Source organism: Miniopterus natalensis, chromosome 14 (assembly GCF_054644295.1).
Source record: "Miniopterus natalensis isolate mMinNat1 chromosome 14, mMinNat1.hap1, whole genome shotgun sequence".
NCBI lineage: Eukaryota > Metazoa > Chordata > Mammalia > Chiroptera > Miniopteridae > Miniopterus > Miniopterus natalensis.
This window is the reverse complement of record NC_142094.1, coordinates 40607671-40625152: the sequence shown is the minus strand read 5'-3', so window position 1 is coordinate 40625152 and position 17482 is coordinate 40607671. Positions and strand designations below refer to the sequence as shown.

The 17482-nt window shown below is 48.2% G+C and overlaps 2 protein-coding genes across 11 annotated transcripts in view; one reads left to right on the top strand and one right to left on the bottom strand.

Annotated features, from left to right (window-relative positions):
- Positions 1-7253, top strand: part of MMS19 (MMS19 cytosolic iron-sulfur assembly component) — a 28689-nt gene extending 21436 nt beyond the window's left edge. For 4 of the 5 annotated variants that reach the window (XM_016219944.2, XM_016219947.2, XM_016219948.2 and 1 more), the window contains 18 exons: positions 283-361; positions 600-725; positions 922-1003; positions 1301-1401; positions 1505-1654; positions 2287-2442; positions 3256-3355; positions 3851-3953; positions 4090-4158; positions 4380-4506; positions 4954-5054; positions 5203-5259; positions 5403-5589; positions 5906-5988; positions 6116-6280; positions 6360-6419; positions 6686-6786; positions 6867-7253. In XM_016219944.2, coding sequence (XP_016075430.1) covers positions 283-361; positions 600-725; positions 922-1003; positions 1301-1401; positions 1505-1654; positions 2287-2442; positions 3256-3355; positions 3851-3953; positions 4090-4158; positions 4380-4506; positions 4954-5054; positions 5203-5259; positions 5403-5589; positions 5906-5988; positions 6116-6280; positions 6360-6419; positions 6686-6786; positions 6867-6894 — 1875 coding nt within the window. In that variant the 3' untranslated portion in view covers positions 6895-7253. The remainder of the gene's footprint in view (positions 1-282; positions 362-599; positions 726-921; positions 1004-1300; positions 1402-1504; positions 1655-2286; positions 2443-3255; positions 3356-3850; positions 3954-4089; positions 4159-4379; positions 4507-4953; positions 5055-5202; positions 5260-5402; positions 5590-5905; positions 5989-6115; positions 6281-6359; positions 6420-6685; positions 6787-6866) is intronic. The other variant, XM_016219945.2, reaches the window with a different exon arrangement.
- A 240-nt stretch (positions 7254-7493) lies between these two features.
- Positions 7494-17190, bottom strand: ZDHHC16 (zDHHC palmitoyltransferase 16). 6 transcript variants are annotated; one of them, XM_016219949.2, is made up of 11 exons: positions 17109-17190; positions 13452-13699; positions 13099-13293; positions 12861-12949; positions 12446-12474; positions 11466-11599; positions 11280-11327; positions 10352-10437; positions 9308-9431; positions 9032-9102; positions 7494-8074 (listed from the first exon to the last, which is right to left on the bottom strand). In XM_016219949.2, the coding sequence occupies exons 2-11, from the start codon at positions 13692-13694 to the stop codon at positions 7960-7962; spliced, it is 1134 nt and encodes a 377-aa protein (XP_016075435.1). In that variant the 5' UTR covers positions 13695-13699; positions 17109-17190; the 3' UTR covers positions 7494-7959. The 6 variants fall into 6 exon arrangements, with proteins under 6 accessions (XP_016075435.1, XP_016075436.1, XP_016075438.1 ...); XM_016219950.2 differs by lacking the exon at positions 17109-17190 and adding an exon at positions 16835-17093; XM_016219952.2 differs by lacking the exons at positions 12446-12474; positions 17109-17190 and having other exon boundaries at positions 11466-11511; positions 13452-14130.
- Between the last annotated feature and the right edge of the window lie 292 nt (positions 17191-17482).

Sequence of the window (17482 nt, the reverse complement as noted above, 5' to 3'; positions counted from 1 at the left end):
GTAGGTTCTGGGTTTTGCTTCTGTTAGCTGCTGCTGGTTCCCTTGTTTACTCTTTTCCTGACACGTAAAAGAATAATTCACCTCGCTTCCAGAGTAGCAGGACTGAAATCCTTTAACATACAGGGTGGGGCAAAAGTAGGCTTACAGTTGTTCATAAGGAAAATAATACAATAATTAATAAATAATAACACAAGAATAAACTATTTCAAACACTCACAACTGTAAACCTACTTTTGCCCCACCCTGTATTCTTTGACTCTAACATCCCTTAAAACATTATAGAGCAACCAGCGGCGGACAATCCTTGAAATGATCCTGGGTTTCTTGAAGCTGCAACAGAAATGGAGCTATGAAGACAAAGGTGAGGTCACCTCCAGATCAAGCAGAGTCCCATGGATTAGTAGTCTAGAACAGTGGACCTGTCGTTCTGAGGTTGTAGCATAAAAAAAACACTTAACAGCTGAGACCTGTTTTGTTTTGTTTTTCCCCAGTGTACTTCCTGGACACTCAGTGGATTAAGCTCTTTAAATCTGCCCTGAATTGTCTTTGCATTACTGCTGAGTCAGGGCTTCCCTCTAACCTGGACTATTTCTCCCTAGGTGAAAGGCCTCTGAGTGGCTTCAAGGACCAGCTGTGCTCACTGGTGTTCATGGCCCTGGCAGACCCCAACACCCACCTTCAGCTTGTTGGCATCCGTACTCTCACTGTCTTGGGTGCCCAGCCAGGTACACTTAAGAGAAAGAGAAAAGATAAGGGTATTGATCCCTTTCTTGTGATTTTTTTATCTTAAGTGAAAAGAAGTCTTAATTCTCTGGTTCTCACTAAAACCCTGGTTGACTTGGGATTTCTAATGGGACTTTTGGAAGGGCTGTGGTGGCTGCAGGGAAAGAAAGATGTGGTTCGTGTTCCCTTCTAACACAGATCTCCTGTCTTCTGGGGACTTGGAGCTGGCAGTGGGTCACCTATACAGACTGAGTTTCTTGGAGGAGGATTCCCAGAGTTGGTGAGAATCTAAAGAGCGAGATAGAGCAGGCTGTTTCAGGGCTCTGTGCTTCCCACCCTTGGCTCTCCTTAGGGGAGGTGGGCCTTGTGCTTAGATCTTTGTGGCCAAGTGGTTGGAGATGTGGGACTGCTCTCTTTTCTTGGGCATTAAGAAATCCTGTCCAACTAAGTACTTGAGTTCTGCTCTTCAACAAGGTGGCCTCAGGAGACCATACTCCTGAATCTACCTAATGGCGGGCCTAGGCAAGGGAACGGTGGACCAAGGCTCAACTAATGCTCATCTGCCCTCTGTCCCCAGCAGGGTGGCAGCATTGGAAGCATCAGGAACCCTGGCCACTCTTTACCCTGTGGCCTTCAGCAGCCACCTAGTGCCCAAGCTTGCTGAGGAGCTGTGTGGGGGTATGTGTCTTTCATCTTCTGTGGCCTGCCCCTTCCCAGGGAGTCTTGAGAGCCTTCATGCTTGCCATCACACAGTGAAACCTTGTCTTCTGGGTGCTTTCAGAGGAGTCAGATTTGGCTGGAGGGGATGGGTCCACCAAGTGCTCCCGGCATCTGCGCTGTCTACAAGCCTTGTCGGCTATATCAACACATCCCAGCATTGTCAAGGAGACCCTGCCTCTGTTGCTGCAGCATCTCTGCCAGATGAACAAAGGTAACTACCAGGAATGATCATCAAGGAGCTGGGCCGAATGGGCAGCTGTAGTCAAGTTTGGAGCTGATGCCTCTAAGGCAGTCATTACAATGGTGGCTGTACGGAGGTCACGTGGAAACTTAAAATAAAATACTGATGCCTGGCCTCACTTAGTCCAACTAAATCAGTCTGTGAGGAAGGATGGGACTTGGGCAACAGTAATTATTAAGAGTGCCCAGGTGATTTTACTATGGAGCCAGAATTGATAAGTACCACTCTAAGGCCATGCTACTCAAAATATGGTCCAGGGGATCGCGGTTCGATTCCCAGTCAGGGCACATGCCTGGGTTGTGGGCTTGATCCCCAGTTGGGGGTGTGCAGGAGGCAGCCAATCGATGATTCTCTCTCATCATTGATGTTTCTGTCTCTCCCTTCTCCTTCCTGTCTCTGAATCAATAAAAACATTTAGATATATTCCATCAGCCCAGCTGGTATGGCTTAGTGGTTGAGCATCCAAAAGAATAAAATGACTTGGCTCTTTAATAAGACACTCCTGGTCACTCACCTTTGATTGTTCTTTCCATCTGCTCTATCTGAAATACGTAGAAGTGCTTTTAGGAAAATCTTACAGAGAATACTTTCTCACCACACAGGGAATGTGGTTGCAGGACCAAGTGAAGTTATTGCTGTCTGTCAGAGCCTCCAGCGGGTGGCAGAAAAATGCCAGCTGGACCCTGAAAGCTGCTGGTATTTCCACCAGACAGCTATACCTTGCCTGCTTGCCTTGGCTGTGCAGGCTTCCATGCCAGGTAACTTTCTCCACCTCACCTACCCCTCCTCTAGACTTTGGCCTTCCACTACTGTTGAACAGCACTGCCACCCTCAGGTTTTCACTGGTACTGCATTTTGTACCAGCAGAGGCTTATTTTAAGATTTCACTTCAAGCAAAGGGTGCTAGCCTTGCCAGTTGCAGGAACCAAAATCCATTCATGTTAGTAATGCTCAAAAGGATGCACCTCTTTTTGCTGTTTGTTATGTAATTAGTTTAGTTAGAATTCTGCTCTGGAGTTAAGTAAACCTGGTTGGGTTTCATCTTCAGCTCCATCACTCATTTAGGTAAAGATATTTAGCCTTTCTAAGCCTGTTTCCTCACTTATTAGGGGGGAGATAAGAGAAATATCTATATTATAGGGCAATTGCTAAGGATTAAGTAAGATAATGCATAGTTACTCGCAACACAGTAATGTATGTAGTAGGTATCATGTAGCTCGATATATGCTAGCTGCTATCATAATGAGTGTGTCATAAATCCATGTTAAGTTTTTGTAAAGGCTAACATAACTATTTCTGATGTTAAGAATATTCATATTAGCTGGCCTTATTTTCCACTGTTGCCCAGTCTAAGGACTGCACAAAATTCTCGAGAGCTCTCTGTGGCCCACATTAAACTTCTCCTGCTTTGGTGCCTTGATGGCTCTGTTCCACAGCATTACTGCAGGACAAGTTAGAAACCACTGCTGGTGTGACTAGAGTCCAGCCTCAGTCATGACAACAGGACCTAATCATCTAAACCATAGTCATGGCCTTATGATTTTGTGTGTGTGTGTGTGTTGATTTTGCAGAGAAGGAGCATTCAGTTATGAGAAAAGTGCTGTTGGAGGATGAGGTCTTGGCTGCCATGGTGTCTGTCATTGGCACTGCCACCACCCACTTAAGCCCTGAGTGAGTATAATCATGGATGTGACTTGATCCGAGGGAGGATAGAAATCTTGGGAAGCAGAAGCAGGTAGCTGCCTTCTGAGTTGTCCTTTTACCCACAATCAAATGTGGAGGCAGTTATTTGTCTTATAAGTTTTGCTGGCAAAGTCAGAGGAAGGGGCTTTTAGCAGCATGGACTGTGGGGTGGATGAGCCATGGCCTGATGGTTCTTAGCTGCAGATGTGCGTAAGAATCACCTGTGGAGCATTTTTAAATATACATTGGGTTCTCTTACTAGATTGTGAGCTCCAGAACAGGGATTTGCTCTGTCTGGCTTGCTGTTCTTATCACCAGGGCCTAGAATAGGAATGGTTCCTGGTGTATAATATGTGCTGAATTAATAATTATTGAATGTGTGAATGATCATGCTCAGACCCATTGACTCAGTGACTCTAATGGGAACTCCAGGGCTGCTTTATGACTCTGGCTTCTTGGTGATACCTAGTGCTCTACCCCTAGCTTAGCTGCCCAGAGTGTTGCGCACATTGTACCCCTGTTCTTGGATGGCAACATCTCCTTTCTGCCTGAAAACAGCTTCCCTTGCAGATTCCAGCCATTCCAGGTAAGGGTCTGATGGAATAGATCGGGTAGAATCCTGGGATTTGTCCTTCAAATTTCTAGAGCTAATCTGGGATGGTTATTGGAGCAGATAAGCCTATTGCTGGCATGGCAGGCTTGGTAAAGCTCTTCCTTTATAGGATGGCTCCTCAGGACAGAGGAGGCTGGTTGCACTGCTTATGGCCTTTGTCTGCTCCCTGCCTCGAACGGTAAGTGAACACATTTGAGGAATACCCTAGTTTAACCCTGACAAGGGGAGGTGGATCCCAGGTGACTTCTGGGCTGAAATTTGTCACAGACTAAGCTGATCTACTTTCCCCACTGAAGAAAGTAGTTCTCATTCATCCTGGCCCCTGCTGCCACTTTCTTCTGGGTATCTCTTTGAGTTCAAGTGTTCTTTGGGTCCATTACATGACCAGGTTTTCTGTAGGTGGAAATCCCTCAGTTGAACCAACTCATGCGGGAGCTTTTAGAGCTGAGCTGCTGCCACAGCTGCCCCTTCTCCTCCACCGCCGCTGCCAAGTGCTTTGCAGGACTCCTCAACAAGCACCCTGCAGGTACTGGAAGGCTCCCTGACGAAACCTTGAAGTTCAGTCCGCATTCTTTTTTAAAAAGGAGCTTGCTAATACATACAATAGGGTTTCCCAGGGGCCAGCCCTTGGGACAAGAGTTAAGACCGGAGTTGGACAAAGCATTACAGGACATAAGATGAGGGCGTACAAGCAGACTGCTGTGTCTAATCTGTCATCCTGCTCCCTACAGGGAGCTGCCAGGGATCTTTTTTATTGGAAGGAAACAACTGTTTTCAAATGGCAGCACCCCTGTGCTATGAGGATACCAGGCGCTCGCGCTGACATCTCAGAGTTGAGTGGGCAAAGCCTACAGCCAAGTGATATTGTTCCCTTCTGATGGCTCCTCAGGGAGCTCTGCACTGAAACGATTTATATCCTTCATTGTTAAAGGAGAAATATGTAGCCTTTGCATCAGTATTTCCTCCTTTTTAGGGCAACAGCTGGATGAATTCCTACAGCTGGCTGTGGACAAAGTAGAGGCTGGGCTGGGCTCTGGGCCCTATCGTAGTCAGGCCTTCACACTGCTTCTCTGGGTAAGGAGTCGGAATGGATTCTCTTTAAAAAGAGACAATTATGTCTGGTTAAGTAAAATTTCTCCATTTGACCTGGAACCATAAGCATGTTTCTCAGGGTTCTGGGCTTTGAGTGTCATGCCCTGACCATCCTCTTTTCTGATTACAGGTAACAAAGGCCCTAGTGCTCAGATATCATCCTCTCAGCTCCTGCCTTACAGACCGGGTAAGTCCTTTCTGGAGACAAGGGAACCTAGGACCTAAACCGGAATTTCCTGTTGATCCTATTCCTCCCAGAAATTACTTCCATCCTCCTCTTGGGTATTTAAGACTCTTCTCCCAATATACCTCAAAGGCTCTTTTTTCTAGCTCATGGGCCTCCTGAGTGATCCAGAACTAGGCCCAACAGCAGCTGATGGCTTCTCTCTGCTCATGTCTGACTGCACTGATGTATTGACTCGTGCTGGACATGCTGAAGTGCGGATCATGTTCCGCCAGCGCTTCTTCACAGATAATGTGCCTGCTTTGGTCCAGGGCTTCCATGCTGCTCCCCAAGGTAAAGAGTCTAAAAGAAAGCCCCCAAATTTATAGACCTCTCCTTTGCTCAGGCCTCATTCTGTAAAATAATTTAGGACCTCAGTGCTTCTTCAGAGCTATAGTGGGGTCTGTACCTAAAGGGCTAACCTTCCAGATTCTGTCCCACTCTTTTTCCTTGATGGGTACATCTTGCCTATTCTGAGCTTGAGGGGTTTTTTTGTTTGTTTTTTAACTTTTGTAGGTTCATGTCCCAGCTTCATCAGATTGGAGTTGAATTCTCAAGCTCTGTGTCTGAGCCGTTTCTCCCCTAAACTTTTCCATTTTTTTTTTTACAGATGTGAAGCCAAATTACCTGAAAGGTCTGTCTCATGTACTTAACAGGCTGCCTAAGCCTGTGCTCTTACCAGAGCTGCCCACGGTAAGCCTTGCAGTCAGAGCCTCTAAAGCAAGAGACCAAGCCATTGTCCCCCAGCTGGGCTAGAGAGGGGAAGAAAAGCAGGCTTATCACATATATGGTCATCCCCACCTTTCCTGTGGCCCCTTAGCTGCTTTCCCTGCTGCTGGAGGCCCTGTCCTGCCCCGACTGTGTGGTACAGCTCTCCACCCTCAGCTGCCTTCAGCCTCTTCTGCTAGAAGCACCTCAAGTCATGAGTCTTCATGTTGATACCCTCGTTACCAAATTCCTGAACCTCAGCTCTAGCCCTTCCATGGTACGTTGAGCCCCAGCAAGCTTTGGCATCTTTGGCTCCTTCTCGGGGCTCCCCTCACCTCCTTATGGTTGTGTTCCAGGCTGTCCGGATTGCCGCACTGCAGTGCATGCACGCACTCACTCGTCTGCCCACCCCTGTGGTGAGTACATCAGGTGTCCTTCTCTGGCCTGGGAACTTCTAATTTTGCCTTAGGCATAACTGGCCACCCTGCTATGTGACTGAGATATGAACTGTAAGGTACAGAGAGGCAAGGATTTGCCTGAATACCCTATAATAGAATGGTCATCCTGCCATCTAGCATCCTCTGGAACCACTAGAAAATAGTATTCTATTAGTTGTAGAGTCAGAGAAGTGGCTCTTTTGGTTGCCTTGGTTAAACAGGCTAAGATTAACTCCTCTCCACAGCTGCTGCCGTACAAACCACAGGTGATCCGGGCCTTAGCCAAACCTCTGGATGACAAGAAGAGGCTGGTACGCAAGGAAGCAGTGTCAGCCAGGGGAGAATGGTGAGTTCCTAGGTCATGGGGAGAGAGGGGATTGAAATGAGCCTCACCACTAATGCTGCCAACATTCTTTCTGCCTACAGGTTTCTGCTGGGAAGCCCTGGCAGCTGAGCCCTCAGTCCTGGCTAGACTGTTCTGACAATCTAACCTGGAATTACTAACTATTGAGCCATCTTGCCAAGGCAGGGAGACCACTGGCCTCTGATTGCCTTTCCCACAGACACAGCATAAATGCTGGGCCTCCATTGCACAGCTGTACAAGGAAAAGGAGTCCTGATTTCTAATGGATTTGTGAAGTAACTGAGTGTAAGACTACTTGTGTTTGAAGAAAGATCTTAAGGCTCTTCCATATTTGTATGTCAGAAAAAGAGATATGCTGCTGAGGAATGAATGCAGATGAGTATGGCCCTGAGGACCAGGGATGGAGCATGTGTGTATATCTGCTGGAAAATAAAGATTTCTTTTGATAATGGGGCTGTCAGATATTCTCTTCCCACCCCTTGCCCCCCACCATGCCTCAGTAGCATGTAATCAGAAGCATCGCTGTATAAGCAAAAAGAACAGTAATAACAGATTAGCCAAGAATTCTTCAGGGCATACAATCCTTCAAGATAGAGCACAGGTAGCATGACCAGAACACCTACGCACTAGGCCTTGACCCTGACTTTCCCCGTTGCTGCCCTAAAGTAGTGGCAAAGAGTGAGAAGCTGCACGTCTTTAAAAATCAAATACCTTTATTTTTGCTTCCTTCAGCATGTGAGAAGTGGCAGTGACCTCAGCAGTAGGCTTGGTATCTGCCCTGTTGAGAAGCCAGGATCTCAGCATGCCCATTCGGGTGTTTTCTCAGACAGCAAGTGGGAGAGGTGGTGGCCAGTTTCAGTGCTATAACCTGGAGGTTGGGGTCAGCACCCTGCAAGGTTGCTAGCTGCCTAATCTCCAGTCTGCGGCTGGAACTTCTGTTTGCCTGAGTAAAGGAACATCAGTCCTAAGATTTTTCCACATCGCGCCTTGCTTCTGCATTGGCCAGGAGATAGGTCCTTGAGTTGTCCCTGCGTGGTACCCTAAGGCAGACCCAGCAGCTGCTTTTGCTCAAGGATTCCGAGAAGCTATCTTGGAGGCCCTTGCGACAATGCAGGAAGCAGGATGATGCTCAAACTGTGGCTGACAGAATCCAGCTCACACTGCCATCACAGAGGCTGACTGAGCGGTCACCCAGGGAGGGGGGTCCCAGATTATTCCATTCCCGTGGGGCAGGTGACTGGAAGGTAACAGCACCCGAGTAAGCCAGTGCCTGCAAGAGAAGACAGAAATGTCTCTGAGTTCCAATGGTTCTTGGGCTTCCTGATCCTCATTCCTTAGTAAGGTACTTCAAGGTATCCTGAAGCTGCCTTGGCATTAATCACAAAGGAATAAAAGCCCTAATTTTGTCCATTAAATATGTCCTCTGGTGCCTTGAAGGCCTTTAGAGGTTTTGAGCTGAACGTCTAAGGGGCCACTGCAAGCACATGGACAGCCAGAAATGTAATGGGGATGGGAAAGGGAGGCAGGTAGGTACTATAGTCACCTTATTACTGCCTCAGTCACTGCAACTGGAAAAATGATTTTCCCATGTCTCAGGCGGAAGGAACTAGCTTCATTTACTTCAATCCAGAAATTATTGGCTTGAACTCCAGACACTCCCATAAAAATGAGAGGCAGTTGGTGGCCACCTTCCCTACCTAGAAGTACTTTCCTGAAAACAGCTTTCTTGGGATTTCATTGTGTCACCTCTAAGCCTCATCTGCTACTTAAACCACAGTGTTGGCCTTACGCGCTGTTGGCTCAAATGAGCAATGATCTCTAGAATCCAGATCTGTGCTGTCCAATATGGTAGCCACTAGCCACATGCATTTTTGTGGAGGGTTTTTATTTTTTATTTATTGATTTGAGAGAGAGGGGAAAAACACTGACTTGTTCCACTTATCTATGCATTCATTGGTTGATCCTTGTATGTGCTAACTGAGACCTAACTGCAACCTTAGCGTACTGGGACAACGGCTCTAACCAGCTAAGCTACCAGGCCAGGGCACACATGTGCCTTTTTAAATTAGTGAAAATTTAAATTAAAAATTCACATTAGCCACATTTCAAGTGCTCAGTAGCCACATGTAGCTGGCTAGTGGCTAATGTCTTAGACAGCATAGGTACAGAACACCTTTCCCATCATAGAGTCCTATCAGACAGCACTGGTCTAGGTATTTTACTTTACCTTCCTGTATCCACACCCAGGAATAACTTCCAGTTGTCCAAGCAGCCATAGTTGTAATGATTCCTAAACACCTAGGGCGAAAAAAACAAGTTTCTACCAACCCCTTTGACTTAATCCCCTTCTAATTTTCAACCCTAAGCCAAGCCAAGGCTCAGCTAGGCAAGTTCTGGCTTTTTAGGCTGCCCGCCCTAGTTGGCCCTGACCATGGCCTGTTTACAGGATGGCAGGTTCAGTTACCCACCCAGCAACCCACCCCCAGTCCTCAGCCCTACTCACTCTGCCCTTGGCCTGTAGCCGACGTCTCTCCTTCTTGTTGATGTGCCTTTCAATACTAGTCTCACCTCGACTGATGAGAACAGCATGCCATACAGTTAGGGCACCCAGGGCCAGGGCCACAGAACTAAGAAAAGGGGTAAAGACTGGTGAGGAGCTTAGAGAGGGTTAGCAGCTATATCTGAAATTAAGCTGAGCGATGATGACTGGCTAAGGGACCTCTGCCTGTCTTTCTTATCTCCCAGCCTACACATCCCAGACGAACTTTTACTTAACCATATCTATAAAAAGCAATAATAATGCTTCAACATGGGCTAGGAATAAATTAATGTGGAAAGGAGAGGGAATAAGTCCGTATTCTAATAAAAATGTTCTGTATTTCTTAAAATACTCACACTTGAGCACCTGGGTTCAACTGAAGCATCAGCCTGCTCCACCCACGGAAGCATACTTTGCGAGAACCAATGGAAAGGAGCCTGAGCTGCTGGAACCCATTCCCTATGAATTCATGGCATGATAAGTGTTTTAAAAAAACACACAAACCTCTGTACTGATAAAAATGTTTCTCTTAATTGGGTAGAAGGTGTGGTGTCCCTTCTCCCCAAAAAATGATTAAAGAAACCTTTGTGTCCTAAAAATAAAAATAATTAAAATACCCACACTTGAGAGACTGTAGAGGGAAGTAAAAGCACCAGGGGTTGGAATGGGATGGCACAAAATTCAGACTCTGCTCTACCATTCATTCCTAGCTGTGTATTATAGAACAAATCACTTCACCCCTCTAATTTTCAGTTTTCCTCATCTATAAAATGTAGCCACCTACTGTTTAGGTAGGAGTTTAACTTACCTTGGCACATAACAAACACTGAATGCCAGTATCCTTATGCTCCCTGCACCAAAATGCTGAAGAAAATTAAATGCTGACTTTGACAACCTAAATTAGACTAAGAAGAGCAGCAGTTCACACAGGGATGGGTCCCTGTGGGCACCCAAAGAGGTTTTTCTGAAGCTGCCCCTCTTAAGCTGTCAAAAAGGAGAGTTAGATACCTGCACAGGAACCAGAGGTAGACAAGACTCTTGTGAGTCATCCTTTCTCGGAAGGAGAAGGTGGGTGGTGGGGTCTGGTGATAAGTCTAGAAAAAGAAAACAGCAAAGTCTGGCTCATTTGCTGTGCTGGAATCCACCAGAGCCCCCAGCACCTTCAGGCAGGGAAGTGACCCAAGCCCAGGATGAAAAAATAATGGGTTAAGCCACAGAGTCAGGGTAGCAGCCAGATGGGTGGACCAAGCCCAGCAGCATCATGTGGACAAACACTGGGCAGAGCAGGTCTGAACAGGATGGCAAAGCACAGGAGGAGCCGACCCTGGGCCTTTAGATCTGACAACACAAATGGGGCTCCAGGGGAAGCCACTCCACTCCCCAGCTAGAATTCCTTCACCCTGTGGCTGCAATCCCCAAGAGAAGGAACCAGACCATACTCAGAATGGAATGACTGCAGCAGGGAGAACTATAAGCTACACTAAGGACTGAAAGGGCAGCAGAGGTACAATCATTAGCCCAAGATCTGCTTGGAAAAGGGAGTCCCAAAAAGCCTGGGGAGAAGGGACGGTACAGATGCCAACGCAGGCAGACCAGGAGCGAAGGACTGGCCAGCCTGACCTCTGTCCCCTGGAGCCCCAGTACACAGACTAACACAGACTCCTTACTGCTCAGGCCATCACCAAGGCAGAGTCCTTGCTCAGCCCAAAGACGGTGATAATGGAATAGAGAGCCAAAAACTCACATACCAGGGACTTCCAACTTGCCCCCCAGGCCACTTAGTTTGCATGGCAGACAGCCTCCCAGAACACCCCTGATCCAGTCTCCAGCTGCCCCTCAACCAGTCTACAACTCCACCAGGTGGGCCCCGGTTGCCTCAGCAACTCTATACCCCCTGGCCTGAGCAGCAGGAGGCAGTGGAGTGGGGACCGCCCACCTGGTTGGCAACCGCCTGTAGTTTGTTCTTGTCGAGCTGTTTCATTTTCTAAGGGGATGGAAAACAGTGCTGGTTATACTCTCAGGCCTCTAGCATGGAGGTGCTACCAGCCCCACTCCTTAGGGACAGATTCCACACCCCAAAGTGCTCTCTAAGGAGAGGCCCGGCTCCTAACTATGGGCTCACCTCAATGGCAGCGTAAGCCTCCCGGAAAAGGTCCCAACTTCCATAGCTGCAGTAGACACAGCCCAGAGTCATGAAAAAACAGAAAGAGAAGAAGTACCGATGGTTATAGTGGCCCACACAGTTGTTCAGCCAGGCTGGTGGGGAAAGGATTAAGGACAAGACAAAACAACTTTAGGGTGTGTCTGGGCCTCTCTCGTTCATCCTTGCTTTGTGATGACATCATCCAAGCCCAGGGCTTCCAGTCACCAAGAAATATTTTCCAAAGGCCGGAAAACATGGGACTTTCCAGAAGCTGATGTGAAAGTGAAGTGTTAAAGCTTTTCGAAGCCCTCACAAGTCCCACGAGGAAATCATGAAAATTGAAACCCACCATTAAAATGAATCTGCCAATATGTCAACCTACTGGGTTAACCAGACATCTGTATGGGACAGCAGAAGGGGACCAATGGTTCTATATGGATATCCAGTGGACAACCACTGAACCCCAAACATCTTTCCATCCAAAGGATGTCAGCATGACAGTCTACCAAAGGAAGAGCTGGCCCGGCCAGAGTGGCTCAGCGGTTGAGCATCAACTTATGATCCAGGAGATCGAGGTTCGATTCCTGGTCAGGGTACATGCCCTGGTTGCAGGCTCAGTCCCCGTGGGGGGCGTGCAGCAGGCAGCCGATCAATGACTCATCATTGATGTTTCTCTCTCTCGCCCCCTCTCCCTGAAATAAAGATATTTTTTTTTTTAAAAAGGAAGAGCTGTTGGAATAGATGCCTTGCTCCAAGGAGATCTGTCCCAGAGAGCCTGCAAGCTTCCTGCTTCCCCCAGGAGATGGCCAGCCCCCACAACTTCTCTTCCACTGACTTCTCATGAGCCCAATGTTCTCTGCAGGGTGATGCCAGAGGCTCAGGTTTGTGGCCCTTAGCCCTGTGCAGTGCTCTGAAGCTAAAGAAGGAGACCTCAGGCAGAAGAGATAATAAAAGGATACGACAGTGATGATCCATCTTCAGCACACACCTGTGAGGGAGGGACACAGGCTCTGTTACGGTGGCCAAGGTTCTTGAGATGTCAGTGCCAATCCTTTCCTACAAGGACCAGCATCCTGCTGGGGTGGAAACGGCACAGACTTTGAAGACAGCAGGCCTTGCTTTAAACCCTGTTGCATTGGCTACATGATACTAAACAAGGTAACTCCTCTCTCAGAACCTCAGTTTCTATAAGTGGTGATAATGCCTAACTCACAGGACCATCCTGAGGACCAGGGGTCATGACAGAGAGGGAACACTGTCTGGCACCTGATGGGTGCTTCACAAACATCTTATCAAACTCCAGGTCTAGGTTTTGCCCTAGGGCTACAGCCAAAGGGACTAGCTGGGTTCACAGAGAGCAAAGCCAAGACCCACCTGTTGCAGACACTGCAGTGGTGTGTTCGGGCTGGCTTGGGGTAGATGCACTTCTTACAGATAGAGACTGTTGCAATATCATTCCTGCCCTGTGCAAAGAGAGAAAGGCATCATGGCAACTGTGGCAGCACCAATTTCATACTTCAAAAGATACCAAGGCACTCACTCTCCCCACTCCTGGCACTGGCTCCCGAGGCCAGCAGCCCTCTGCCTCCCCCCACCGCCTGTGGAGACCCACCTGGGGTGGATATCCAGGTGGAGTGGTAATGGCCTGGTAGTAATGGAAGACGATGAGGATCAGATTCCAGTGACTATAGAAGAAATGCCAGCAGAGCCGTGGCACTGAGTAGGTTCGGAGGATGAGGGGTAGAACACACAGGTAGGCGATGGCCACAATGGAGCTGGTCAGCACAATCACCAGCACCACAAACACCTGCCAACACCAGTGAGGTCAGACGCAGTGAGAGAGCTTGCCAATGCCCAGAGTAACTCAGGAATATCCCTGGGGTAGGGGCTGGTGTGGGTCCATCAGATACATGTCCCTCTGCTACCCCAAAACATCCCTCTTCCTGCTCCCCAGCCATCACTCACCACCCCACACCAGCGGATCACGTTGTCCACCAGCCAGTAGATGGGCTCAAAGGCAGCATCGACAGCGGTGTCACTGCCCCCGAAGGAGTTGTAGAGCATGGAGCGCAGGCAGACCTTGCCATAGCGCCAGCGTTGTACCAGGCCCCGGAGCAGAGGGGGACAGCGGCGCCTGGAGCCCAGGAGCAGAAGCAGGCGCAGGCAGAGACGGGCAGGGCCCAGCAGCAGGCTCCGCTGGCCCCGCATGGCTCCTAGGAGAGCACACCATTGTGAGGGACCAGCCTGGGTCCTGCCCCTCCCTAGCGCACCAGTGGGGAGGCCCCAAGCACCAGTTTAGAAGCAAAGACCTAAGACTGAGGCTCAGATGGACCAGTTACCAGCTGTGGACAGTAGCAAAGTCACTTCAATTCTCCACGGAATATGCGGTGCCACTGTCCCAACCAGACTATATGGGGTAGGGTCTAGAGGTTCTAATCAGGCAGAAATCATATTACACCACATGGTTACACAGCAAATCCATGACGATGCACACCTAAAGGGTCACAGTAAGGGGTGAAGGAGAGGCAGGCAGCTCCAAGACAAAGAAGGATCTTTGGAGTTGTCTGTAGACGGACCACTGGGTGGAGCACAGCCAACATGCACAAAGCTGCCCACTATGTCTCTGTGAGTGTGGCCACTGTAGCAGAGGGTCCCCAAGTCCCTGCCTGCCCTGACCCACTGACCTACCTCCTAAAAAACTGCTCTTCACCAAGGAACAGCCAGTGGGGGGTAAATGCATAGCATGTGGACCCTGCACCTGGATCCTCCCTGGTGCTGAGTCTTGGCAAAAGATACTCATCCTTCCTTCTCCCTTTAAAGGGCTGATGTTACAGGCCACCAGACCCAACCTGGTAGCATAAGAGTCCCTGTCTCCTGTAAGGACAGCTCAGCTACCCCTTGACATAAGACGCTTTGTCTCCAATTCCAGTCCCAGCACCACCCTAAGGATACAGAAGCCAAGACAACTTTGAGAATTCAAAGAATACCACCACAGACAGACAGACACTGGCAGTGGGAGTGGAGCCTCCATGCTGGCGGCTTATGATGACCACAAGGCCTGCCCTCCTGCTGAGTCTCCCTGCGTCTTCTAGTTGAACATTCAAGAGCCTTATGTGCGCCGGCTGCCCTTAGCCCCAAGCTTCCCAAACAGCTTTAGCCCTTTGCACAGCTCCTCTGCAAGTGCCTTCAACTCCTTTATGTGGTTTCTACCTCATCCGACAGCCATGAAAGGTCAGCTGCCCAGGCAATACCCAGAACAGAAGACACAGATTCCTTCGATGATAGTTACATCAATTCTGCAGATTAAAGTCCTTACCAGAAAAGAAATTATCTGATTTTCCCCTAGAACTACTTTGTCCTCAGCAACTCCACTGACTTATTTAACAGGCGGCTCAAAAACCCAGCAGAAACTGGAGGAGGCTGCTCTACTATAGGGATGGTTTCAGTTCAGTAACTGGAGCAAGATACTCTCCTTGCGTCCTGGCTCATCAACATAAGAAGCCTTTCAAAGAAAACACTTAATTACCTCCTTCCACAAGCCCTACAGTGACCTAAGGGAAAAAGAAATCCAGCAGACAAGGCCAGCAAAGAAAGAAAAGAAAGACAATTCAGTAGGGACCTACTCTCTGCACCAGGATTAAGAAATGGTCATTCCCATATCACCTCCCAGGAGCTAGAGAACTAAGAGGCGGTGTAGAAAGGAGAAAAAGGAAGAGTTCAAACTTCCTACCTCCTTTGAACTGGACTCCCATTGTTTGGAACCACGATTTGGCTTAAAGCATCAATTTTCAAATAGTACATATAGCCACCACAATCAAATTTAAGAGTGGGACAAAACATTTTACCCCACAACAAATCCAAGTGACTATGGTTGTCTGTACCATTGTTTATTCCCTTACTATGACTAATGGAGAGTTTCCTATTTGCTAAAATACAATAGTATGTATTAGCTTGCAAATAAGATGAATGCATTTCTCATCTTTATTAACATTAATTACATGCCATCTCTCCTGTCTACAAAAATACTTCCTTCTCAGATTCTCTACTTTTTGGATTGTTCTCAACCACCTCCAGGAAATGCCTACTTCAAGGACTAAACTAACTAACTTTTATCTGCCCCATAATTTAACTACTCAAAGTTCAATTCTGCCCTTAAGTGGTTCTCTGACCTTCGGCAAATCACCGAATCCTGCCTGAACTCAATTTCCCTATGTTCACATTCAATGAGGATAAATAAATGCTAAGGTCCCTTCTAGATCTAACCCTTTATGATTCCATATATACACTTGGTAAGGTATAAATGAGATGTTTATAACGTTTTTAGCACAATACCTGACTCATGGAAGTGCTCAATAAATACGTGTTGAATGAATGACCTGGATGCAGAAGCGGAGAGACTGGTCATATGTCTGTCTGTCCTACGACTAATAGCAAGGGCATTCCTGCCAATGTGATAACGCTAAGTACGTGTCTGCTGCTATCATTCCTCATTGTTAGAATCGTAGCACTTAAGAGTTAGAAGGTGTTTTAGAAAACAATTTCAACCAGAAATCAACCCAAACATGTAAGCAGAAAGCTTGTACATGCAGAGAACCACAGATCAGATTTGAGTGAACAAAGTCTGAAGCTGAGCCTCCACTCATTTTAGCTAGCGGGCTTTGGGGGCTATGGGGAGGTCAGGGAAGAGATATGTAGTCCATGGGGCCACGACTGAACATACATTCATCTCAGGAAACTGAGGTAAAGCAGAACTCAAACAATTGGGGGGGTGGTGATCAGTGTGAACAGGGGAGGAAACAGAGCAAAGCACAACTTCACTATCATCCCAAGCACAAGCCCTGAACAGATTCCTCAGTAGTAGTAGCCACGGGTTATAATGACATCTGCCACAAGATTAGAGAGGATTGCAGGGCATGGAACTCTCCTCTTTCCAAGACTCTAAGACACCATCTGTTTCCAAAGGGGAAAATGGATTGGGGGGGGGCGTCGTACACAGGGAAAGACGGATTTCAAAGCCACCAGAAGGCAAAGGAAACTGCGATGAAAGTCTTGGTAAACTTCACCAGACAAAGATACTGCTCTCAGGATGTTTGCAATCTCAAGCAGCAGGTGTCAATCATCAATAAGAGCAGCATTTTAAAATATTCATGTGCAGACTTCCCTTCCAGACTAAAATTGGTGGGAACAGAAAAAGTTAAGGATAGGATCCGGCTCTTGAGAGGATCCCACTGTGATAGGAAGCTGCAGTTATAAAAACCAGGAAAATGTTTTATTTCTAAGTGAGGGTGACATGGTCAAAGTACGACGGACTGGAAGTAAAAAAACTCAGGTTCCGGTTTGGGCTCTACCTTAAACTATCTTTGAGACACTGGACAATTCAAATCTTATCTCTGGATCTGAGTTTGCAAATCTGTGAAATGGGCGAAATGGGTCGGTTGGTTTCCTTCCAGCTTCGCAAGTTACGGCTGCCCGGAAAGTGCATTCTCCCTGGCTAGAGGAGCGCACGGACTTGCAGGGCTCGGCAGGGAGACAGCAGGAAACCCGGGCTCACGACAAGGCCCCGGAACTGGGCCCGACCCTAGAAAAAGAGACAGGACTGAGGACAAAGGCCTGCCAGCTTACCTGCGTCCTGCCGACTCCCCAGTCAGCCGAGTGGAGCCCGCAGCCTCAGCTCACTGCCACCCCCTCCAGCTCAGGGCCCCGGGCCCGCACAGCTCAACCCAACCAACCATGGCCCACAGCCCGCACAGCCTGCATGCAGACCCGTAACCGCCGCCAGCCCATCCTCAAGCACAGACGCAAGCGCAAGTACAGGCGTCTTGGAGCCCCGCCCCCGGGCTCGCCCCGGGCAATCTGGGACTAGTAGTTTACCTCTAGAGAAAGGTGCTGAGGCGGTCACGTGATAACCCCACCAATCGGCGAGCTTCTTATTGAGGCACCGCCTGGATTTGGGCCAATGAGAAGTCGGCTTCATTTTCCTCCGGGCTTGGGAGAGT